Raw genomic sequence first — 25,000 nt, forward strand, 5'->3', positions numbered from 1 at the left:
TTCTTCTGCTCCTGCACCCCTGCATACTCCCGATCTCGTCCGCCAGCCCCTGTTTGCAGACCAGCCCAGCCCTGGCACCAATGCTAGCCTCCAGTGATGAGGGAGCAGAGGGCAGTGTACAGAACACTGTGGAGGGTGGTGCCTGATCTCCCTCCGCGAGAGCGCTCTTTCTGCACTTCCCGCTGGAGTACTTGCTCCAAGAGCCGTCCATGCGGCTCAGCGGCTGTGTCTCCTCCGTTTAGGTGGAGACATGTCCCCGTCCGACGAGTCGGGAACCAGTTGGTTTTACTGGTGGATTTTTTTCCCATCCGCTGTTCAGGCATTAGCGGGACTGGGCTTGGCACGGGTGTCAGGGATGGTGGAGCGCTCTATGAGCAGTCCTGCCGCCTGTTGCTGCCCCCTGAGATTGAACGCTCCTCTGGTGCAGTTGGTGCGGGGGGCAGTTCTCTGCGAGAGTTTTTTTCCCTAAGTGTACTCATTTCTGTAAGCAGAAAGAACCACCACAAACTCTCCTTTCTCCGTAGACTCCTTTCCACCTTCAGTGTACTTACCTAACGGTCCGTTTTTTAAACCTGCAGCGGGAGAGCCTGACTCAGCTGCCGCCGCTTGTGCACTGCTGGCGTAATGCCGCGCATGCGCGCTGAGCGGGTTCTTCACGTAGTCCTCAAGTGACTCCAAAGTAAATTAGAGCACATGGTATTGGGGGTACGGTGTGACGTGGATAGAAAATTGGTAGGCAGACCGGAAGCAAAGAGGTAGGATAGAGTGAACGGGGTCATTTTCAGAATGGCAGGCATAGTGGCGGAGTGGAGTGCGCAGGCTCGGTGTTGGGGCGCAACTATTTACCATTGTATATATAATGATTTGGAAGACGGGGAATTATGAGCAAGTTTGTGGATGACACAAAGATGGGTGGCAGTGTGAACTGTGAAGAGGATGTTAGGAGGTTGCAGGGTGACCTGGACAGGTTGAGTGAGTGGGCAGATGCGTGGCAGATGCAGTATAATATAGATAAATGTGAGGTTATCCACTTTGGCGGCAAAAACAAGGGGGCAGATTATTATCACAATGGGCATAGGTTGGGCAAGGGGGAGGTACAGCGAGACCTGGGTGTCCTTGTACACCGGTCACTGAAAGTTGGCGTGCAGGTACAGCAGGCAGTGAAGAAAGCTAATGGAATATTGGCCTTCATAACAAGAGGATTTCAGTATAGGAGTAAAGATGTTCTTCTGCAGTTGTATAGGGCTCTGGTGAGACCACATCTGGAGTATTGTGTACAGTTTTGGTCTCCTAATTTGAGGAAGGACATCCTTGTGATTGAGGCAGTGCAGCGTAGGTTCACGAGATTGATCCCTGGGATGGCGGGACTGTCATATGAGGAAAGATTGAAAAGACTAGGCTTGTATTCACTGGAGTTTAGAAGGATGAGGGGGATCTTATAGATATATATAAAATTATAAAAGGACTGGACAAGCTAGATGCAGGGAAAATGTTCCCAATGTTGGGCGAGTCCAGAACCAGGGGCCACAGTCTTAGAATAAAGGGGAGGCCATTTAAGACTGAGGTGAGAAAAAACGTTTTCACCCAGAGAGTTGTGAATGTATGGAATTCCCTGCCACAGAGGGCAGTGGAGGCCAAGTCACTGGATGGGTTTGAGAGAGAGTTAGATAGAGCTCTAGGGGCTAGTGGAGTCAAGGGAATCAATGACACACAGACAGACAGACATACACAGAGTGACACAGACACACAGAGACAGACACACACACACACACACACACACACACACACACACACACACACACACACACACACACACACACACACACACACACACACACACACACACGCGCACACACACACACACACATAGGCACACACAGACACACACACACACAGGGACACACACAGAGACACACACACACACACACAGGGACACACACACAGACACACACACAGAGACACACACACACACACACACACACACACACACACACACACACACAGCCACACAGAGCCAAACAGAGACACACACGGATGCACACACAGACGCACAGACACACACACACACAGACAGACAGACACACGCACAGACACACACAGATACACAGATACACAGACACACACACACACAGCCACACATAGACACACACACACAGACAGACGGACACATGCACAGACACACACAGATACACGGACACACACAAACACTCACAGAGACACAGAGACACACACAGAGAGACACAGACACACACACACACACACACAGACACACAGAGCCAAACAGAGACACACATGGATGCACACAGACGCACAGAGACACACACACACACACAAGCACTCACAGACACACAGACACACACACACACACACACAGACACACAGAGCCAAACAGAGACACACATGGATGCACACAGACGCACAGAGACACACACACACACACAAGCACTCACAGACACACAGACACACACACACACAGATAAACAGAGACACACACATAGGCAGACAGACACACGCACAGACACACACCGATACACAGACACACAGAGACACTCACAGATACACAGACACACACACACACACAGACACACATAGACACACACACACAGACAGACGGACACACGCACAGACACACACAGATACACAGACACACACAAACACTCACAGAGACACAGAGACACACACAGAGACACACACAGAGACACACACACACAAACCCTCACAGAGACACACACACACATACACACACACAGAGACACACGGGTGTGTGTGGGTGGCACCAGTCCTACCTCAAACTCGCGTTTGCAGCCGAGGCTGGGCAGTCCTTGTTCCCCCATCAGGAGGCTGCTCACACAGTCTGGGAAGTGTTCCACTGCTATGGCCGTGTCCCCAAACTCCTGCACGTCCAACAACACCTGGTAGATGAAACGGTACTGCTCCTACACACAGAGACAGACAGACAGAGAGAGGGCAATGGAGGTTACACATGGGGCACGGGGAGAGAGAGAGAGACAGAGAGCGAGGGAGAGACAGAGAGAGACAGAGAGAGAGGGAGGGAGAGACAGAGAGAGAGGGAGAGACAGAGAGAGAGGGAGAGAGAGAGAAACAGAGAGAAGCCGAGAGAGGGAGGGAGAGAGAAACAGAGAAGGGGAGAGACAGAGACAGGGAGAGGGAGAAAGAGGTTTGGACATGGGCAAGGGGGGGGGGGAGAGAGAGAGACGGAGGGGATTAGTTGGGGCCGGAAGCGATTGGGGAGGGTGGTAGACATGGGACAGGGATGGAGGTAGAGGGGGTTAGACATGGGCAGGGAGGGAGACTACAGGGATGCATGGCCATTTCCATTCATCCGACCCAGTATCTATCTACCCCACATTCCTGTCAAATCCCACACTGTAGAGTTGCTGCCTCACAGCGCCAGAGACCCGGGTTCAATCCTGACTACGGGTGCTGTCTATTGGGAGTTTGTACCTTCTCACCGTGGCCGAGTGGGTTTCCTCCGGGTGCTCCGGTTTCTTCCCACACTCCAATGACGTACAGGTTAATCAGCTTCTGTAAATTGTCCCTGGTGTGTGTGGGATAGTGCTAGTGTACGGGGTGATCACTGGTCAGTGTGGACTGTGGGCTGGTGGGCCTGTTTCAACGTTTTATTTCTCAAACAAAAATTAAAAACACCACCCCCCTTTTTGTGTCATCAGGAAAGCCCGTGAGAATTCTTTGATTTGTGAAACACTTTTCTCACATGATTTATAAATTGCCACTGATAGGCCAGGCCAGGCCAGGCCAGATTGTTGTGGTTGTGGGGAAGATCAAGAACAGCAGCTCAGATTTTGCTTGGGCGGCTTGCAACCCATGAAGATGCGTCTCGACCCGAAACGTCACCTATTCCTTTTTTCCAGAGATGCTGCCTGACCCGCTGAGTTACTCTAGTGATGTTCCCAGCATGTCCTCATGTCCACATGCCCAGTTGGTTGGTGAAACTGCACCTTATTGTAATGTTTGTGCAAGGACTGCCATGTCCGTCTGTATGTCCACGGGGTCAGAGTGGGGTCCGTCTGTGTGTCCACGGGGTCAGAGTGGGGTCCGTGTGTCCACGGGGTCAGAGTGGGGTTCGTCTGTATGTCCACGGGGTCAGAGTGGGGTCCGTCTGTATGTCCACGGGGTCAGAGTGGGGTCTGTGTGTCCCTTGCACTCTCACCATCTACACACTGTTCCAGCCACAATGCACAATTTCTACATTATGTCTGCCAGCTCCCTGTCTCTCTGCCATCAACACTGCGCACACTAATGTGTAGGAAGGAACTAAACCATAGCACCGTGAGAGGCAGCCTTGCCAACAGCCTGGCTTATCCCTTTCCTCTTTGTTGTTTTTAGTCTGTTTTATTTCTATGTTTTAGTTAATCTTTAGTTTGTATTACACTTGACGTCGTACGCAGTGTCCTGACGACGTACGCCTAGCACGTGGCGTCGCGCAATGACGTCACCGCCCGGCGTGTCGATGCCGTGCGACGTCCAAATTCAGTCGGCCCGCCTCCTGCCCAGCTGATTGGTGAGTATGATGTCGGGACCATTGTTTCGAATTGGGACTGGCCCCACGTGGCCGTACGCCTCAAGCGACCACGTTTGGTCGCGAGGCTCTGAGCGGGCGGGCATAGGAGTGCAGATGCGGGAGGCGTGGCGCGAGCGTACTTGGAGTGGGCGGGGAGGGCGGGGGGGGGGGGAGTGGAGGAGAGCCAGGCTGCCAAATGAAGAGAGAGAGAGAAGAGGCTTGGATTGGTCGGCATGTCGACATTGTGACGTCAGCAGCTGGTAAGAGCCGTTCAAATTGAGTTTTGCTTGAGCTTTGTGATCAATTTTACTCAATCTGGGGAAATAATTGACCAAAGAGTGGATGTGCGAATGTAAAAGTAAAATCGCTAGCGAAATGGTAAAAATGTCGGCGTTTTTGCGTGTGGTTTGCGCGGAGTAACGAATCAAATGCAAATGCCGTACACCCACACACCCACAGAGTTTTAAAAGTATACTAGACCAAGTACAGACCCGTTGGGTCTGTTCCCGCAATGTGCAGTTGCAAGGGGGGGGGGGGGGGGCGGCCTGACGTCATCGCGCAACGCCACGCACTAGGCATACGCCGTCAAGACGCTGCGTACGTCAAGACGCTGCGTACGTCAAGATGCTGCATACGACGTTGAGACGCTGCGTACGACGTCGAAATGCTGCGTACGCCCTCAATGCGCCTGCGGGCCGACAGACCGCTGACGCGCGGGATTTCGGAGAGTGCAAGCCCACGGGGACGGCGAAAAGCAGCGGGGGACCAGCCGATCTGTGCCTTCCGCCAGCGTGACAGAGCCGGGCCGGGGGGGGGGGGGGGGGGGCGTGGAGGTGAGCCGGGCAGCAGCAGCGAAAATCGCTAATGAAATGTGAAAGATTTCGCCGTTTTTGGAGGAGAGCCGGGCGGCAGCAGCCGTTATGGTGGCTGGCCAGCAGGAGGCGAAAAAATGAGTGAGGGGGAGGGGGGGGGGGAAGGGTTTAAAAAAAAATGTGTACCGAAAAATGTCTAAATGTAATGAGGAGTGGATTAGCGAGTGTAAAAGTGAAATCGCTAGCGAAATGGAAAAAATCTCGGAGTTTCAGCATGTGGTTTTGGCGGACCAAGGAATCAAAGGCCAAAAACCTAATCTGACATACACCCACACACACACACACACACACACACACAGTTTAAAAAATAGATAGATAGATAGATAGATAGATAGATAGATAGATAGATAGATAGATAGATAGATAGATAGATAGATAGATAGATAGATAGATAGATAGATAGATAGATAGATAGATATGATGGGGGGTGAGGGGGGGGGCCTGCTTTTATCTCTTTCCCCGACGGAGATGAAACTTTTTTGTCGTATCTCCGTCCGTGCTGCAGCCTAACATCGTGGAAGCTGACGGTCCCTTTGCAGGAAATCGACTCCAACTGTGGGAGCTACGACCGCCCCGACTGCGGTTGATTCGATCGCACCCACACGCGGGTGAAAAGGAGGAAAGAAGGTAAACGTTATTTGCCTTCCATCACAGTGGGGAATGTGAGGTAGCTGGATAAACAAGGTGGACGTGCTGCCTGCACTGGTGAGGACTCGGTGGGAGTGCCGTGGAGTGCAGTGATCTCCATGAGGACATCCCGGAGTCTAGTGCGAGTGTGGATGGCTTTTTGAATGTTCGGGTGGACAGGGACTGCAGAGAGAGTCCAAGATATCCTGAAATCAGAGGGAGAGGAGCCTGAGGTCGTGGTACATATAGGTACCAATGACATAGGTAAAAAAAGGGAAGAGGTCCTGAAGGGAGGATTTAGGGAGTTGGGAGGAGAGTTAAGGAAAAGGACCAAAAGGTAACAATCTCAGGATTACTGCCTGTGCCACGCGACAATGAGAATAGGAATGGAGCGAGGTGGAGGATAAATGCGTGGCTTGAAAGACTGGTGCAGAGGGCAGGGATTCAAGTTTCTGGATCATTGGGACTTCTTTTGGGGAAGGTGGGACCTGTACAGAAAGGATGGGTTGCACTTGAACCCGAGGGGGACCAACATCCTGGCGGGGAAATTTGCAAAGGCTACTGGGGAGACTTTAAACTAGAATGGTTGGGGCGAGGGACTCAAATAGAGAAAGCTAGTAGACAGAATGGAGGCAGGAAGCAGAAAAGGGAAGCACTCGGACACAAGAGGAGAAAGAAGAAAAAGGAAATAACAGAGAATAAGAGGCGGGGGGTTTCTTAAATGTGCATATTTTAATGCTAGGAGCATTGTAAGAAAGGTGGATGAGCTTAGAGTCTGGATAGACACCTGGAAGTATGATGTTGTGGCGATCAGTGAAACATGGTTGCAGGAGGGCTGTGATTGGAAACTAAATATTCCAGGATTTTGTTGCTTCAGGTGTGATAGAATTGGAGGGGCAAGAGGTGGAGGTGTTGCATTGCTAGTCAGGGAAGATATTACAGCAGTGCTTTGGCAGGATAGATTAGAGGGCTCGTCTAGGGAGGCTATTTGGGTGGAACTGAGAAGTGGGAAAGGTGTAGCAACACTTATAGGGGTGTATTATAGACCGCCAAATGGGGGTCGAGAATTGGAAGAGCAAATATGTAAGGAGATAGCAGATGTTAGTAGTAAGCACAAGGTAGTGATTGTGGGAGATTTCAATTTTCCACACATAGACTGGGAAACACATTCTGTAAATGGGCTGGATGGGTTGGAGTTTGTAAAATGTGTGCAGGATAGTTTTTTGCAGCAATACATAGAAGTACCTACTAGAGGAGGGGCAGTGCTGGACCTCCTGTTAGGAAATGAGACGGGACAGGTGGCGGAGGTATGCGTTGGGGAGCACTTCGGGTCCAGTGATCACAATACCATTAGTTTCAATATAATTATGGAGAGGGTCAGAACTGGACCTAGGGTTGAGATTTTTGATTGGAGAAAGGCTAACTTTGATGAGATGCGAAATGATTTAAAAGGAGTGAACTGGGACATTTTGTTTTATGGGAAGGATGTAGAAAGAAATGGAGGACATTTAAAGGGGAAATTTTAAGAGTACAGAATCTTTATGTCCCTGTTCGGTTGAAAGGAAACAGTAAAAATTGGAAAGAGCCCTGGTTTTCAAGGGAAATTGGACATCTTGTTCGGAAAAAGAGGGAGATCTTCAATAATTATAGGCAGCATGGAGTAAATGAGGTGCTTGAGGAGTATAAGGAATGTAAAAAGAATCTTAAGAAAGAAATTAGAAAAGCTAAAAGAAGATATGAGGTTGCTTTGGCAAGTAAGGTGAAAGTAAATCCAAAGGGTTTCTACAGCTATATTAATAGCAAAATAGCGGTGGAAAGCATCTTGTCCGGGAACATTACCATCTGGTTTGGGAATTGCTCTGCCAAGGACAAGAAGGCTCTGCAGAGAGTAGTGCGTTCGGCCGAACGCACTATGGGAACTTCACTTGCCCCTCTGCAGGAACTATACATCAGGAGGTGCAACTCCAGAGCCAACAATATCATGAGAGACCCCTTCCACTCCTGCAACGGACTGTTCCAGCTGCTACTGTCAGGCAAACGCCTCCGTTGCCATGCGGTGAGAACAGAGAGGTTGAGAAGGAGTTTCTTCCCAGATGCCATTCGGACTGTAAACGCCTATCTCACCAGGGACTAACTCTACTGAATGTTTTTCCTTCCATTATTTATTATGTAAAGGTATATGTGTGTTATGATTGTGTTTATAGTTTGTTTGGTTGTTTGCCTTTTTGCACAAAAGTCCGCGAGCATTGCCACTTTCATTTCACTGCACATCTCGTATGTGTATGTGACAAATAAACTTGACTTGACTTGACTTGAAAAGGATAACGAGGGATAAAATTGGTCCATTGGAGAGACAGAGTGGACAGCTATCTGCAGAGCCAAAAGAGATGGGGGAGATATTGAACAATTTCTTTTCTTCGGTATTCACCAAGGAGAAGGATATTGAATTATGTGAGGTAAGGGAAACGAGTAGAGTAGTTATGGATACTATGAGTTTCAAAGTAAAAGAAGTACTGACACTTTTGAAAAATATAAAAGTTCGGACTCTAAAGTGTCAGTCTCCAGGTCCTGACAGGATTTTCCCTAGGACATCGAGGGAAGTTAGTGTAGAAATAGCCGGGGCTATGACAGAAATATTTCAAATGTCATTAGAAACGGGAATAGTCCCCGAGGATTGGCGTACTGCGCATGTTGTTCCATTGTTTAAAAAGGGTTCTAAGAGTAAACCTAGCAATTATAGACCTGTTAGTTTGACTTCAGTGGTGGGAAAATTAATGGAAAAGATACTTAGAGATAATATATATAAGCATCTGGATAAACAGGGTCTGATTAGGAACAGTCAACATGGATTTGTGCCTGGAAGGTCATGTTTGACTAATCTTCTTGAATTTTTTGAAAGGTTACCAGGGAAATTGACGAGGGTAAAGCAGTGGATGTTGTCTATATGGACTTTAGTAAGGCCTTTGACAAGGTTCCTCATGGAAGGTTGGTTAAGAAGGTTCAACTGTTGGGTATAAATGCAGGAGTAGCAAGATGGATTCAACAGTGGCTGAATGGGAGACGCCAGAGGGTAATGGTGGATGGCTGTTTGTCGGGTTGGAGGCAGGAGACTAGTGGGGTGCCTCAGGGATCTGTGTTGGGTCCTTTGTTGTTTGTCATGTACATCAATGATCTGGACGAAGGTGTGGTAAATTGGATTAGTAAGTATGCAGATGATACCAAGATAGGAGGTGTTGTGGATAATGAAGAGGATTTCCAAAGTCTACAGAGTGATTTAGGCCATTTGGAAGAATGGGCTGAAAGATGGCAGATGGAGTTTAATGCTGATAAATGTGAGGTGCTACACCTTGGCAGGACAAATCAAAATAGGACGTACATGGTAAATGGTAGGGAATTGAAGAATACAGTTGAACAGAGGGATCTGGGAATAACCGTGCATAGTTCCTTGAAGGTGGAATCTCATATAGATAGGGTGGTAAAGAAAGCTTTTGGTATGCTAGCCTTTATAAATCAGAGCATTGAGTATAGAAGCTGGGATGCAATGTTAAAAATGTACAAGGCATTGGTGAGACCAAATCTGAAGTATGGTGTACAATTTTGGTCGCCCAATAATAGGAAGGATATCAACAAAATAGAGAGAGTACAGAGGAGATTTACTAGAATGTTGCCTGGGTTTCAACAACTAAGTTACAGAGAAAGGTTGAATAAGTTAGGTCTTTATTCTTTGGAGCGCAGAAGGTTAAGGGGGGACTTGATAGAGGTCTTTAAAATGATGAGAGGGATAAACAGAGTTGATGTGGACAAGCTTTTCCCTTTGAGAATAGGGAAGATTCAAACAAGACGACATGACTTCAGAATTAAGGGACAGAAGTTTAGGGGTAACATGAGGGGGAACTTCTTTACTCAGAGAGTGGTAGCGGTGTGGAATGAGCTTCCAGTGGAAGTGGTGGAGGCAGGTTCGTTGGTATCATTTAAAAATAAATTGGATAGGCATATGGATGAGAAGGGAATGGAGGGTTATGGTATGTGTGCAGGCAGGTGGGACTAAGGGAAAATAATTGTTCGGCACGGACTTGTAGGGCCGAGATGGCCTGTTTCCGTGCTGTAATTGTTATATGGTTATATGGTTATAGTAACAGCAGTCGGTACGACTCTGGTGAAGGAGCGTGTGTGTGGCCCGGACATTGGACTAATGGCTGTGGGTCTCCGCTAATGCTGTGTGCCCTGGGGATTCTTACACACCGCTGTGGGGGCTGTTTATGTTTAATCCTTATGTACTTTTGTATCTTTTTGCTTTTTTGATTTTTACTGCATGTTAAATCAAATTGCACTGTACCTCGAAACACGTGACAATGAAGAACTGTGTCCCTTCCTCACCCGTGTCCCGGCCTCACCTGTGTCCCTGCCTCACCTGTGTCCCGGCCTCACCTGTGTCCCTGCCTCACCCGTGTCCCGGCCTCACCTGTGTCCCCTCCTCACCTGTGTCTGTGCCTCACCTGTGTCCCCTCCACTCCTCACCTGTGTCCGTGCCTCACCTGTGTCCCGGCCTCACCTGTGTCCCTGCCTCACCTGTGTCCGTGCCTCACCTGTGTCCCCTCCTCACCTGTGTCTGTGCCTCACCTGTGTCCGTGCCTCACCTGTGTCCCTGCCTCACCTGTGTCCGTGCCTCACCTGTGTCCCTGCCTCACCTGTGTCCCTGCCTCACCTGTGTCCCTGCCTCACCTGTGTCCGTGCCTCACCTGTGCCCGTGCCTCACCTGTGTCCCTGCCTCACCTGTGTCCCTGCCTCACCTGTGTCCCTGCCTCACCTGTGTCCCTGCCTCACCTGTGTCCGTGCCTCACCTGTGTCCGTGCCTCACCTGTGTCCCTGCCTCACCTGTGTCCGTGCCTCACCTGTGTCCGTGCCTCACCTGTGTCCCTGCCTCACCCGTGTCCCGGCCTCACCTGTGTCCGTGCCTCACCTGTGTCCGTGCCTCACCTGTGTCCCTGCCTCACCTGTGTCTGTGCCTCACCTGTGTCCGTGCCTCACCTGTGTCCCTGCCTCACCTGTGTCCGTGCCTCACCTGTGTCCCTGCCTCACCTGTGTCCCTGCCTCACCTGTGTCCCTGCCTCACCAGTGTCCGTGCCTCACCTGTGTCCGTGCCTCACCTGTGTCCGTGCCTCACCTGTGTCCTGGCCTCACCTGTGTCCCTGCCTCACCTGTGTCCGTGCCTCACCTGTGTCCCTGCCTCACCTGTGTCCATGCCTCACCTGTGTCCGTGCCTCACCTGTGTCCCTGCCTCACCTGTGTCCCTGCCTCACCTGTGTCCCTGCCTCACCTGTGTCCGTGCCTCACCTGTGTCCGTGCCTCACCTGTGTCCCTGCCTCACCTGTGTCCGTGCCTCACCTGTGTCCGTGCCTCACCTGTGTCCCTGCCTCACCCGTGTCCCGGCCTCACCTGTGTCCCTGCCTCACCTGTGTCCGTGCCTCAGCTGTGTCCCTGCCTCACCTGTGTCCGTGCCTCACCTGTGTCCGTGCCTCACCTGTGTCCCTGCCTCACCTGTGTCCGTGCCTCACCTGTGTCCGTGCCTCACCTGTGTCCATGCCTCACCTGTGTCCCTGCCTCACCTGTGTCCGTGCCTCACCTGTGTCCCTGCCTTACCTGTGTCCATGCCTCACCTGTGTCCCTGCCTCACCTGTGTCCATGCCTCACCTGTGTCCCTGCCTCACCTGTGTCCGTGCCTCACCTGTGTCCGTGCCTCACCTGTGTCCATGCCTCAGCAGTGTCCCTGCCTCACCTGTGTCCGTGCCTCACCTGTGTCCCTGCCTCACCTGTGTCCGTGCCTCACCTGTGTCCGTGCCTCACCTGTGTCCCTGCCTCACCTGTGTCCCTGCCTCACCTGTGTCCGTGCCTCACCTGTGTCCGTGCCTCACCTGTGTCCGTGCCTCACCTGTGTCCCTGCCTCACCTGTGTCCCTGCCTCACCTGTGTCCTGGCCTCACCTGTGTCCGTGCCTCACCTGTGTCTGTGCCTCACCTGTGTCCGTGCCTCACCTGTGTCCGTGCCTCACCTGTGTCCGTGCCTCACCTGTGTCCGTGCCTCACCTGTGTCCCTGCCTCACTTGTATCCCTGTCTCACCTGTGTCCCTGCCTCACCTGTGTCCGTGCCTCACCTGTGTCCCTGCCTCACCTGTGTCCCTTCCTCACCTGTGTCCCTGCCTCACATGTGTCCTGGCCTCACCTGTGTCCCTGCCTCACCTGTGTCCCTGCCTCACCTGTGTCCCTGCCTCACCTGTGTCCGTGCCTCACCTGTGTCCGTGCCTCACCTGTGTCCGTGCCTCACCTGTGTCCGTGCCTCACCTGTGTCCCTGCCTCACCTGTGTCCCTTCCTCACCTGTGTCCCTGCCTCACCTGTGTCCTGGCCTCACCTGTGTCCGTGCCTCACCTGTGTCTGTGCCTCACCTGTGTCCGTGCCTCAGCTGTGTCCCTGCCTCACCTGTGTCCGTGCCTCACCTGTGTCCGTGCCTCACCTGTGTCCGTGCCTCACCTGTGTCCCTGCCTCACCTGTGTCTGTGCCTCACCTGTGTCCCTGCCTCACCTGTGTCCATGCCTCACCTGTGTCCGTGCCTCACCTGTGTCCGTGCCTCAGCTGTGTCCCTGCCTCACCTGTGTCCGTGCCTCACCTGTGTCCGTGCCTCACCTGTGTCCCTGCCTCACCTGTGTCCGTGCCTCACCTGTGTCCGTGCCTCACCTGTGTCCGTGCCTCACCTGTGTCCCTGCCTCACCTGTGTCTGTGCCTCACCTGTGTCCCTGCCTCACCTGTGTCCGTGCCTCACCTGTGTCCCTGCCTCACCTGTGTCCGTGCCTCACCTGTGTCCGTGCCTCACCTGTGTCCGTGCCTCACCTGTGTCCGTGCCTCACCTGTGTCCCTGCCTCACCTGTGTCCGTGCCTCACCTGTGTCCGTGCCTCACCTGTGTCCGTGCCTCACCTGTGTCCCGGCCTCACCTGTGTCCGTGCCTCACCTGTGTCCCGGCCTCACCTGTGTCCCTGCCTCACCTGTGTCCCTGCCTCACCTGTGTCCGTGCCTCACCTGTGTCCGTGCCTCACCTGTGTCCGTGCCTCACCTGTGTCCGTGCCTCACCTGTGTCCGTGCCTCACCTGTGTCCGTGCCTCACCTGTGTCCGTGCCTCACCTGTGTCCGTGCCTCACCTGTGTCCGTGCCTCACCTGTGTCCGTGCCTCACCTGTGTCCGTGCCTCACCTGTGTCCGTGCCTCACCTGTGTCCGTGCCTCACCTGTGTCCGTGCCTCACCTGTGTCCCTGCCTCACCTGTGTCCGTGCCTCACCTGTGTCCGTGCCTCACCTGTGTCCGTGCCTCACCTGTGTCCGTGCCTCACCTGTGTCCGTGCCTCACCTGTGTCCCTGCCTCACCTGTGTCCGTGCCTCACCTGTGTCCGTGCCTCACCTGTGTCCGTGCCTCACCTGTGTCCGTGCCTCACCTGTGTCCGTGCCTCACCTGTGTCCGTGCCTCACCTGTGTCCGTGCCTCACCTGTGTCCGTGCCTCACCTGTGTCCGTGCCTCACCTGTGTCCGTGCCTCACCTGTGTCCCTGCCTCACCTGTGTCCCTGCCTCACCTGTGTCCGTGCCTCACCTGTGTCCATGCCTCACCTGTGTCCGTGCCTCACCTGTGTCTGCACCATGCCAGCTCTCTGTCCTCTCATGTGGTCCACGCAGCGGAACACGTCCAACTTTCCCTCCTCCTCCGCCATCTTCAGCAGGTAGTCGATGGCGATGAAGGTTCCTGTCCGCCCCACACCGGCACTGCCAATGATCAGAGACCCGCGTCACCACCTGCATACAGGGACCTTCACGCTGGGCACCTCAACACTGGGGACCTCCACACTGGGGACCTCCACACTGGGGACCTCCACACTGGGGACCTCCACACTGGGGACCTCCACACTGGGCACCTTCACGCTGGGCACCTCCAAGCTGGGCACCTCCACGTTGGGGACCTCCAAGCTGGGGACCTCCATGCTGGGAATCTCTATTCTGGGCACCATATTGGGGCCTCCACACTGGGGACCTCCACACTGGGGACCTCCACACTGGGGACCTCCACACTGGGCACCTTCACGCTGGGCACCTCCACGTTGGAGACCTCCAAGATGGGGACCTCCATACTGGGAATCTCTATTCTGGGCACCATATTGGGGCCTCCACACTGGGGACTTCCACACTGGGGACCTCCACAATCGGATCCTGCCCCTCCCCCGTCCCTGCTTCCACACCACTCCCCCTAACGCACTGCCCCCACTTCACTCCCATTACCCTCCTTCCCCTGTGTCCCACCCCCTTCCCTCCCCCCACTCCCCTCCCCCACCCACCCCAGCTCCCCCCATTCCCCCTCCACCACCTCCCCCTCCCCTCCCCCCACTCCCCTCCCCCCACTCCCCCCATCCCCCCTGACCTGCAGTGCACCAGCATGTGCCTGGTGTTGTGGCAACTCTGGTGGATGTGCTTGAGCATGCGGTAGATGCTGATAGTGTTGCCGGGGACACCGTGGTCTGGCCACTGCAGGTAGTGCAGATGCTGCACCTCCCGGGAGCTGCCGTCCACCGCACCCACCTGGGGGAGAGATGGTGGGGGGGGGGGGGGGGGCATGGCAGAGACGGGGGGAGTGATGGGGGGTCAGACCAGGTACAGCGTCCTCCCGACCCACCCTGACCCCTGCACTGTCCTCCATGCCAAACCCCCTCCCCTGCACAAACCCGCGCACCAACCCCTGCCCACTCGCAACCCCTAATCCAAGACCCTTCACACCCGCATCGTCCCGAGCCCAGGCTCAACCCATTAAACCATTACAATTATACCACTCGGCCCATCAAGTCTTCCCCGCCATTCAATCATGGCTGATCTATCTCTCCCTCCTAACCGCATTCTCCTGCCTTCCCCCCATAACCCCTGACACCCGCACTAATCCAGAATCTTAACAAGAGGATTTCAGTATAAGAGTAAAGAGGTTCTTCTGCAGTTGTATAGGGCTCTGGGGAGACCACATCTGGAGTATTGTGTACAGTTTTGGTCTCCTAATTTGAGGAAGGACATCCTTGTGATTGAGGTAGTGCAGTGTAGGTTCACAAGATTGATTCCTGGGATGGCGGGACTGTCATTTAGAAGGATGAGGGGGAATCTTATAGAAACATATAAAATTATAAAAGGACTGGACAAGCTAGATGCAGGAAAAATGTTCCCAATGTTGGGCGAGTCCAGGACCAGGGGGCACAGTCTTAGAATAAAGGGGTGGCCATTTAGGACTGAGGTGAGAAAAAACCTTTTCACCCAGAGAGTTGTGAATTTGTGGAATTCCCTGCCAAATCACTGGATGTATTTAAGGGAGAGTTAGATAGAGCTCTAGGGGCTAGTGGAATTAGGGGACATGGGGAGAAGGCAGGCACGGGTTATTGATAGGGGACGATCAGCCATGATCGCAATGGATGGCAGTGCTGGCTCGAAGGACCGAATGGCCTCCTCCTGCACCTTTTTTCTATGTTTCTATGTTTAATCTATCTACACATCCACGCTATCCAGGCCTTTCACTATTCTGTATGTTTCAATGAGGTCCTCCCTCATTCTTCTAAACTCCACCGAGTACAGGCCCAGTGCCGACAAACGCTAATCATAGGTTAACCTATGTCATTTTTGTAAACCTCTTCTGGACCCTCTCAAGAGCTAGCACTTCCTTCCTCAGATATGGTGCCCAAAATTGCCCACAATATCCCAAATGCGGCGTTAGCAGCACCTTATAGAGCCTTAGCATTACACCCCTGTTTATATATACAAGCCCTCTTGAAATAAATGCAAACATTGCATTTGCTTTCTTTATTCCCGATTCAACTTGCAGATGAACTGATTGGGAATCCTGCACCAACATTCCCAAGCCCCTTTGCACCTCCGATTTCTGCATTCTCTCCCCATTTAGAAAATAGTCTACGCCTTTATTCCTACGACCAAAATGCATGACTCCACACTTTGCTACACTATATTCCATCTGCCACTTCTCTGCCCACTCTCCCAACCTGTCCAAGTCCTTCTGCAGAGTCCCTGCTGTCTCTATACTACCTGCCCCTCCACCTATCCCAGTATCTTTCTCAACCACCCTGGCTGATCCCCAACCCCTGGCTGACCCCTGATCCCAGGCCAACCTCAGGCCCTGCCCCTTGCCCCCTGACCTTTTGTAGCCGCAGGGTGCTGCTGGTGAACTCCTGTGTGGCGGGACTGGTCTCACTGACTCTGGTCACGGTGAACTGGCCGAAGGTCTCGCTCCCCCGCTTTGGACAGTAGCGCTCACACTTGGGCTGCAACAAACCACAGGGTCAGGTCAGGTCATGTCATCAGGGGTCACTGCGGGGTCAGGGCAGCAGGGGTCACCACGGGGTCAGGGTGGGGTCAGATCAGCAGGGTTCACCGTGGGATCAAGGAGGGGTCAGGGCAGCAGGGGTCACTGCAGGGGTTCGGGACAGGTCGGCAGAGGTTAGGCGGGATCATGGGGGTCAGTGAAGGGGTAGGTGGAGGTCACAGGGGTCGTGGAGAGGTCAGTGGGGTCGTGGAGAGGTCGGCGAGGTTCACAGAAGGGTCAGCAGGGTCACAGAGGGGTCGGCGGGGGTTACGGAAGGGTCGCCGTGGGTGACAGAGGGGTGAGTGATTAGGGTCACGCACCTTGCCCTGCTCGTTGAGCCTGGTCAACATGACGATGAGGTTGCAGTGTTCTTGCCACACCATGCTCCAGAAGTCAGCGACTGTCTCTGTCAGTGGCCCTGTCAACGCCACAACACCTCAAACCCACTGATCGACCCTGCACCGGCCGCCCCTCCCCACGACCACCACCACCAGCATCCCCTCCCCACGACAACCCCCTCCCCACGACCACCACCACCCCCTCCCCACGACCACCACCACCAGCATCCCCTCCCCACGACAACCCCCTCCCCCAACCACCACCACCCCCTCCCCGCCCACCACCACCCCCTCCCCCAACCACCACCACCCCCTCCCCTGACCACCACCACCCCCCTCCCTCGACCACCACCACCCCCTCCCTCGACCACCACCACCCCCTCCCCTGACCACCACCACCCCCTCCCCTGACCACCACCACCACCACCACCCCCTCCCCGACCACCACCACCACCACCACCCCCGAACCTGCACCCCACCACCCCCTCCCCCGCCCACCACCACCTCATCCCCCGAACCTGCACCCCACCACCCCCTCCCCCGACCCTGTGCCCCTACCACCCTCTCCCCCGCCCCCTGGTGTGAGGGGGGGGCAGAGCGTGGGGTGAGAGGTGAGGTGGCTCTATCATCAATGGGGAGGGTGGGACCTGTCAGCCGGGGTAACCGGGATGAGGGGTGAGGTGTGCCTGGGTCAGGGGTCAAGCATGCCTGGGGTGACCAGGGTTGGTGTGGAGATGACTGGGGTCAGGGGTCGTGGGTCACTATGAGGTCAGTGCGACGGAGGCCAGGAGGGTGACCGGCGTCAATGGTCAGCAGTGAGCGGTGAGTGGGGTCAGGGGTGAATGGGGTCAGGGGTGAGTGGGGTCAGGGGTGGATGGGGTCAGGGGTGAATGGGGTCAGGGGTGAGTGGGGTCAGAGGTGAGTGGGGTCAGGGGTGGATGGGGTCAGGGGTGGATGGGGTCAGGGGTGGATGGGGTCAGGGGTGAATGGGGTCAGGGGTCAACAGTGAGTGGGGTCAGGGGTCAGCAGTGAGTGGGGTCAGCAGTGAGTGAGGTCAGGGGCGAATGGGGTCAGGGGTGAGGGGTCACCAGTGAGTGGGGTCAGGGGTGAATGGGGTCAGGGGTCAGCAGTGAGTGGGGTCAGGGGTGAATGGGGTCAGGGGTGAGTGGGGTCAGGGGTGAATGGGGTCAGGGTGAGTGGGGTCAGGGGTGGATGGGGTCAGCAGTGAGTGGGGTCAGCGGTGAGTGGGGTCAGGGGTCAGCAGTGAGTGGGGTCAGGGGTGACCTGTTCTCTGTCTCTGCCTCCTGCAGACGCACCTTGAGTGGCGATGTAATAGTTCGGCTTCCTGTAGCCCTGTGGGGAAGGAGGAACATTAGTCTCCTGCAGCGCAGGGGCAGGGGTCACTCAACAACCCCCTGACCCCTGACCCGCCACCATGCGATCCACCAACTCCCTGACACACTCCCACTGCCCCTTGACCACCATTAAGTGACCCCAACCCCTGACCCCACACCCTTCCACTGCCCCCGACCAACGGCCATTGCCCCCAACCTCCAACCCTGCCCCACTAACCTCTGACTGACCCTCCCTCACGAACCCCTGACCCTCCCTCATGAACCACCGACCTCTGACCCTCCCCACTAATCCCCGACCTCTCACTTCCCCACGAACCCCTGACCTCCGACCCTCCCCCACTATCCTCCAACCTTTGATCCTTCCCCACTTACCCCTGATCTCCGCCTGGGACACAGCTGAGACACGCGTGTGAAACGTGAGCGACATGCTTGGGACACTCATGTGACACCCAAGGGATGGGCATGCGACACATGTGGGACATGGCTGGGACATGCATGGGACACGGCTGCACCAGGCATGGAGGTGATCCCCAGGCCATGTGTCATGTGTGGCAATGCCCAGTGGGGATCTCTACCCCCTGGTCAGCCCACGCCAGTGACATGGGTACTCCAGAGACCTTTCGGCCCATCCATTCCTTCCCCACAGGGTGGGCCCCACCACCACCACCAGCGCTGGCAAGGGGGTGGTCCCGGATCCCATGACCCTGTGACCCCGGAGACACAACGACCCCAGTGACCCCGCGGCCCTGGGCCGACTCACGTCGATGTAGCTGGCGTTGATGAATCCGTCACAACTGCTGCCGTCCCTCAGCACCACACGCGAGTTGTCATCTGCTCAAAGCCACAGCACAATCAGGCACACATACACTACCCCTCCTCATCCCCACCCACCACCCTCACCACAGACCATCATCAAGGAAGACACTTCTCCCCATTCAGGCACAGTTTCTTCCCAGCTGGTATCAGGCAACTGAATCATCCTACCACAACCAGAGAGCTGTACCATCTACCTCATTGGTGACCCTTGGACTAACTTTGATCGGGCTCTGCTGGGTTTATTTTGCACGATATGTTATTCCCTCATCATGTATCGGTACACTGTGAATGGATCGATTGTAATCACGTATTGTCTTTCCGCTGACTGGTCAGCACGCAACAAAAGCCTTTCCCTGTACCTCGGTACACGTGACAATAAACTAAACTGTGTAACTAATCCTGTACCTTTCCTATAGTTCGGGCCCTTTGGTCACCAAATGTAAATCTTCTCTGCACTTTTTTTTAATTACATCTTTCCATTAGCAGAGTGACCAAAACAACACAATACTCCAAATCTGGCTTCACCACTTTTTTGTACAACCTGAGTCTCTTGCCCAGAGTAGGGGAATCGAGAACCAGAGGACAAAAGGTTTAAGGTGAAGGGGAAAAGATTTCGTAGGAATCTGACTGGTAACTTTTCCCCACAGAGGGTGGTGGGTGTATGGAACAAGCTGCCAGAGGAGGTAGTTGATGCTGGGACTATCCCAACGTTTAAGAACCAGTTAGACAGGTACATGAACAGGACAGGTTTGGAGGGATATGGACCAAACACAGGCAGGTGGGACCTGTGTAGCTGGAACATGTTGGCCGGTGTGGGCAACATGGGCCGAAGGGCCTGTTTCCATGCTGTATCACTCTATGACTAATGTAATGTCCCAATTTCTATGTGTAGGAAGGAACTGCAGATGCAGGTTTACACTGAAAATAGACACAAAATACTGGAGTAACTCAGCGGGTCAGGCGGCATCTCTGGAGAAAAAGAATAGGTGATGTTTTGTCAGTCTGAAGAAGAGTCTTGACCTGAAATGTCACCTATTCCTTCTCTCCAGAGATGCTGCCTGTCCCGCTGAGTCACTCCAGCATTTTGTGTTCCAATTTCTGTACTGATCCCCTTGACCGATGAACGCCAGCGGGCCCACAGCCTTCTTCACCAACCTGTCTACCCGTGATGCTGCTTTTATTTTTCACAACCCTTTGAAGATTCAAAAGCACCACTTTGAGAATTTCTCATCGAGTCTACCAGTTGCATTCTGAAAACTGAGATTGTGTCAAACTGTGTCAATTTCCCTTTAGAACCCCCGATGAGTTTGATCCAATGCAGTTCCAATGCCGGGTGGTGTTGCTCAGCATTCCCCCCCAGTTCCAGTCCAGTTGAGTTTATTATTGAGGTACAGTGAAAAGCTTTTGTTGCGAGCTATCCAGTCAGCGGAAAGACAATACATGATTTTACATCGGAGTCACGTGAGTGACTACGTGAAGACCCCGCCAGCACGCATGCGCGCCATCGCATCTCACGCAGTGCAACAGCGATGGGCGGGGGTGCAGAGCGCTCCCGCGGAAAAATTGAAAAACGGACCTAGAAGGTAAGAAAAATTTATGCTAAGGTCGTATTTCTTCCCCTTGCTGTGCTTTGTGTTTCAGCACTTTGGACAAGGGGAAGAAAACACGGGTCGCGTGTCTAAGGCTGCGGGGAACTGTGAAAGTTCCGACAGCCCGACAGCCGGGGGCGACCATCGGCACCTGGACCGCAGGCTGCGGTCCACAGTCACGTAAACCCAGCACAGCTGAGCCCAGCACCCGGTACCAGCCCAGCCCAGCCCAGCACCAGCTGTACACCCGGAAACAGCACAGTGGGCTGGAGGCAAGCAGAACAAGAGTCGGTCTGGCCGATAGACTCAGGGAGTCCGGCCAGGAGGACGCGTTGTCCAAGGGCAGTGCAAGTGATCGTCTGGAGCGGTTGCTGAGGTCCACTTACCGACTTCAACTCTGCTAAACCGAATCCAGCGCTGCGAGCTGTAGAGCTGAAATCAGCGCAGCAGGCTGGAGGCAAAGCCCAGCAGGAGTCGGCCCGGCCGATCATACTCATCTGAGTCCGGTCGGGAGGACGTGCTGCCCGAGTGCAGCAGAGGTGCCACCTCTCCCACGTAAGCGGTTGATGGAGCAAATGCTCGAACGTGACTTGCTCCGGGAGATGGAGCAAGCTCACTATGGGAGTCTTCGCACTCCCATAACAGCACCTTATCGAGGGCTGTAAAACAATGCATCCCCCTCGACAGAGGGGAGCATTGTGGGCCAGGGCTGGGCTGGTCCTGAAGAAGGGGACGTGGCTGAAGAAACCGGCTGGGGTGCAGGATCCTAAGGAGCTACTGGGAGTGGTCACCAAATTTGCGGATCACCGGAATCAGGACGACCGTTGCAGGCCAAGCTGGCGGCCAGCATCGACTACCTGTCTTTCCATCCACTGCAGGAACAGATAGTTAACAAAACTACGGAGAAGTATATGCCTCCTGTGAACTTTACTTTGTTAAAAATGCCTGCAGTAAACAATGCGATCTGGGGGTACAGTGGGACTGGCATAGGTCAAACTACAGAAGTTTCCAAAACTTCTGACAGCGGGCATATCATTGGTTGCTCATTCAGTCGATGGTACAGAGATGACGGACACTCAGCAGGACACACTGGCATTGCTCCGCAATATCCACTATGAAATCACTAAACCCCAAATTTGCAGGGTTGTGCGAAACAGCTGCAACACAACCGCAGATACTGCTGTTTGGATGGGGAAACTTGGCTAAACAAGTAAAAAAGCTCGACGAAGAGTTTAAAGCCATTGGGCTCATGAGGGCGTCATCAGTAACGGGTAGACCACACACCTCAGATGGCAGCACCCCTATGCATCCACCAGCAGGCATCAACACCAGGATGCTGGTGAAAGCATGAGGGCCGCGCAGCAACCACAAAGGTCCTTTTTAGGCCAAGGCCCAGAGCGACCCTCATAGAAAACGTGCCAACTCCGCACTCCGGCGCCTCTTCCGCAGAAGAGGCAGAAGCTGAAGAAGGGGACGTATCACCGGTAACCAGGGAGGTAGGTGGATCTGATTCCTTCCAGAACACAAAAGGTGTAGGACCTGTACTACAGGGGGAATGTTACACATGTTTTGGGAGGCATGGAGGTTAATACCACTGTGGAAACATTATTACTGCCAAACAATTAGTTTCAGAGGGATACTTCATGGCATGCATTGATCCAAAAGATGCATACTATTCAGTATCCATACTGGGGATCATTGTCGATACCTAAAATTTAACTGGATGGGGCAACTATGGCAGTATATAGCGTTGCCTAATGTGTTAAACCTCAGCCCCAAGACTGTTCACCAAGTTATTAAAACCGGCCTTGGCAATACTTAGGAAACAAAACATATTGTCATGGCATATTTTGATGATATATCAATTGTGGGGAAAAACCCTGGAACTAGCTAAATCAGCAGTTTTAGCCACCAAACATTGGTTTGAAACTCTGGGGTCCATCATCCATCCAGATAAATCTAAGTTGACGCCATCCACAACTATGGACTTTCTGGGATTCACAATTTAACATTATCCACATGTCTGTAACATTGCCAAAGAGTAAAGCAGCAGACTTGGTGGAAGCCTGCAACAAAATTAATTGTTACAAAATAAACCCATCTATTCGACAGGTGGCAAGAGTAATTGGGAAACTAGTAGCAGCATTTCCAGCTACTCAGTTTGGGCCTTGCATTATTAAAGCCCAAAAAGGGCAAAAGTGCAAGAGCTAAAACACCTTGCAGGTCACTTTGATCGACCTATGCAGTTACCAGCCAAAGCAATTTCGGAGTTACAATGGTGGAAGGGAAATATTTGGCATAGTTCCAGCCCCATCATTATTAGTGACCATCATTCACATTACAAACGGAGGTCAGCGCTCATGGCTGGGGAGCTACTAACACTATATCCAGAACTGGTGGTAGATGGAACATTAGGAATCATCATTACTAAAAACACTGGGTATAATTTATTTAGAGATGTTGGGTGCGTTTCATGGGCTAAAAGCCTACTGTTCGCAATGCACCATCTGCATGTCCACCTACAAATTGATAATACCACAGTGGTGGCATATATTAATCATATGGGTGGAATAAAATCGATATCATGTGTCAATCTGGCCAATACAATCTGGCAATGGTGTGTCAATAGACATATTTGGCTATCAGCAACTTACCTACCAGGTAATACAGTGGCAGACACCAGGTCACAAAAATGTAATGACAACACTGAATGGATGTTGGACCACAAAATATTTGCTGATATTACTATACGATAGGGAGCACCAGATATCGATCTATTTGCATCTAGACTCAATCACCAGTTACCAACATATGTCGCTTGGGAACCAGACCCTGGGGCAACAGCAATGGACACTTCTCGCTGAATTGGGGAAATTGTTTACTATGGTTTTTCCCCCTCCTGCCTCATCAGTCGGGTCCTATGCAAAATACATATGGACTCAGCATCAGGTGTCTTGGAAGTGCCTGATTAGCCTACACAGCCATGGGTCCCTGTGGTCCTTGACATGGTCTCTGAACCATATGTCCATCATGCTAGATCTGGGCTGACGGACAGGACCATGAACATGATCACGGCGGCCTATCGAGAGTCAACAAAGAAGCAATACCTCTCCAGCATGGGAATATGGGGGTCGTATTGCTCAAGGACTGGTGTAGCGTATAATACAGCTACAATCACCAACGTCCTGGAATTCCTGTCCAGCCTTCATATAGATGAAGGACTGAGTTGCAGCGCTATCATTGTGCTAGGTGTACCCTGTCAGCTTACTGGTGGACGGCAGGCACCACGACAGCTCTCCATGGGATCTCACCCTCTAGTTGCTAAACTCATGAGGGGTATTTACATCACGAACCCTCCGAGAGCGAGGTACTCCCAGGTCTGGGACGTCAGTGTTGTACTAACATTGCTAAGGGGTTGGTCACCAGCAATGTCCCTGTCCCTGGAAAAGCTCACATTAAGAACAGTATGCTGATGGCACTGGTCTCAGCTCAAAGGGTCCAGTCTCTACATAAACTGAGACTGGACAATATGATGGCATCTCCAGAAAAGATAACTTTCGCATCTTGGAGCTGGTTAAACAAGATAGACCAGGAAACATCAGGATACATTTTGGAATTCCAGGCATACCCATCTGACACCCGACTGTGTGTAATGACACACCTTCTACTATACCTTAAGACTACTAAAACTTTAAGAGGTAGTAAATTGGCACTATGGATCAGCTATAAACAGCCTAATGGCCGGGTATCAGCACAGACCATCTCTAGATGGCTCAGACTGGGTTTGGGAGCTGCTGGGGTGGATACTGACATTTTAAATCTCATTCCACAAGGGCAGCAGCAACACTGGCAGCTAGAGATATGGAAGTGCCTATAGACCATATCCTGGCTACAGCAGCATGGTCTAGAGAGAAGACCTTCCAATTCTTTTATAATAAGCCAATAACCAAACCTGCGGTGTTGCAGAATCAATTTTGAATTCTGTAATCTATTTAGCCCAAGGGAGCATTATTTTGTTAAAATAAATTGTTATTGTTGGAATTTGATTCATGTCTGAATACGATAACATACTTCCTCCCTTGGATGACTTCGGCAGTGAGTGAAGCATGGATTTGTTCCATGGCATGAAATCACAGATCTTTAAAATCTTCACGTAGTCACTCACGTGACTCCGAAGTAAAATAGTAAGATTAAACGAGAATTTACCAGTTTGAAGTTTGATCTTTATTTTATGAGGAGTTACGTCGAGGGATTACGTGCCCTCCGTGCCCACCCTCTTATAAAGGTCAACTGGTATTCTAGTTCTTCTTATCTTACTATGTTTATTTCACTTACTATTACTGTGATTCCACACCGCTGCTTTGAAGAATGTCGCGCATGCATGCTGGCGGGGCCTTCACGTAATCCCTCGACATAACTCCTCATAAAATAAAGATCAAACTTCAAACTGGTAAGTTCTCGTTTAATCTTACTATTAAAATCG

At 52.7% G+C, this 25,000-nt stretch overlaps 2 protein-coding genes across 2 annotated transcripts in view; both read right to left on the reverse strand.

Annotated features, from left to right (window-relative positions):
- Positions 1-2,786: 2,786 nt before the first annotated feature.
- Positions 2,787-14,507, reverse strand: LOC116970093 (receptor-type tyrosine-protein phosphatase epsilon-like; the record flags this gene model as incomplete). Its single annotated transcript, XM_033016821.1, has 3 exons — positions 14,491-14,507; positions 13,706-13,841; positions 2,787-2,936 (listed from the first exon to the last, which is right to left on the reverse strand). Coding segments are annotated over exons 1-3 (303 nt in total), but the record flags the coding sequence as incomplete, so codon positions are not given.
- Positions 14,508-17,973: 3,466 nt separating this feature from the next.
- Positions 17,974-25,000, reverse strand: part of LOC116970089 (receptor-type tyrosine-protein phosphatase F-like) — a 22,000-nt gene continuing 14,973 nt past the window's right edge. Inside the window, exons 7-8 of the mRNA XM_033016819.1 lie at positions 18,873-18,943; positions 17,974-18,110 (exon numbers count right to left, since the gene is read on the reverse strand). Of these exons, the coding sequence (XP_032872710.1) occupies positions 18,015-18,110; positions 18,873-18,943 (167 nt within the window). The 3' untranslated portion in view covers positions 17,974-18,014. The remainder of the gene's footprint in view (positions 18,111-18,872; positions 18,944-25,000) is intronic.

This window comes from Amblyraja radiata, unplaced genomic scaffold (genome assembly GCF_010909765.2).
Source record: "Amblyraja radiata isolate CabotCenter1 unplaced genomic scaffold, sAmbRad1.1.pri scaffold_518_ctg1, whole genome shotgun sequence".
Taxonomy (NCBI): domain Eukaryota; kingdom Metazoa; phylum Chordata; class Chondrichthyes; order Rajiformes; family Rajidae; genus Amblyraja; species Amblyraja radiata.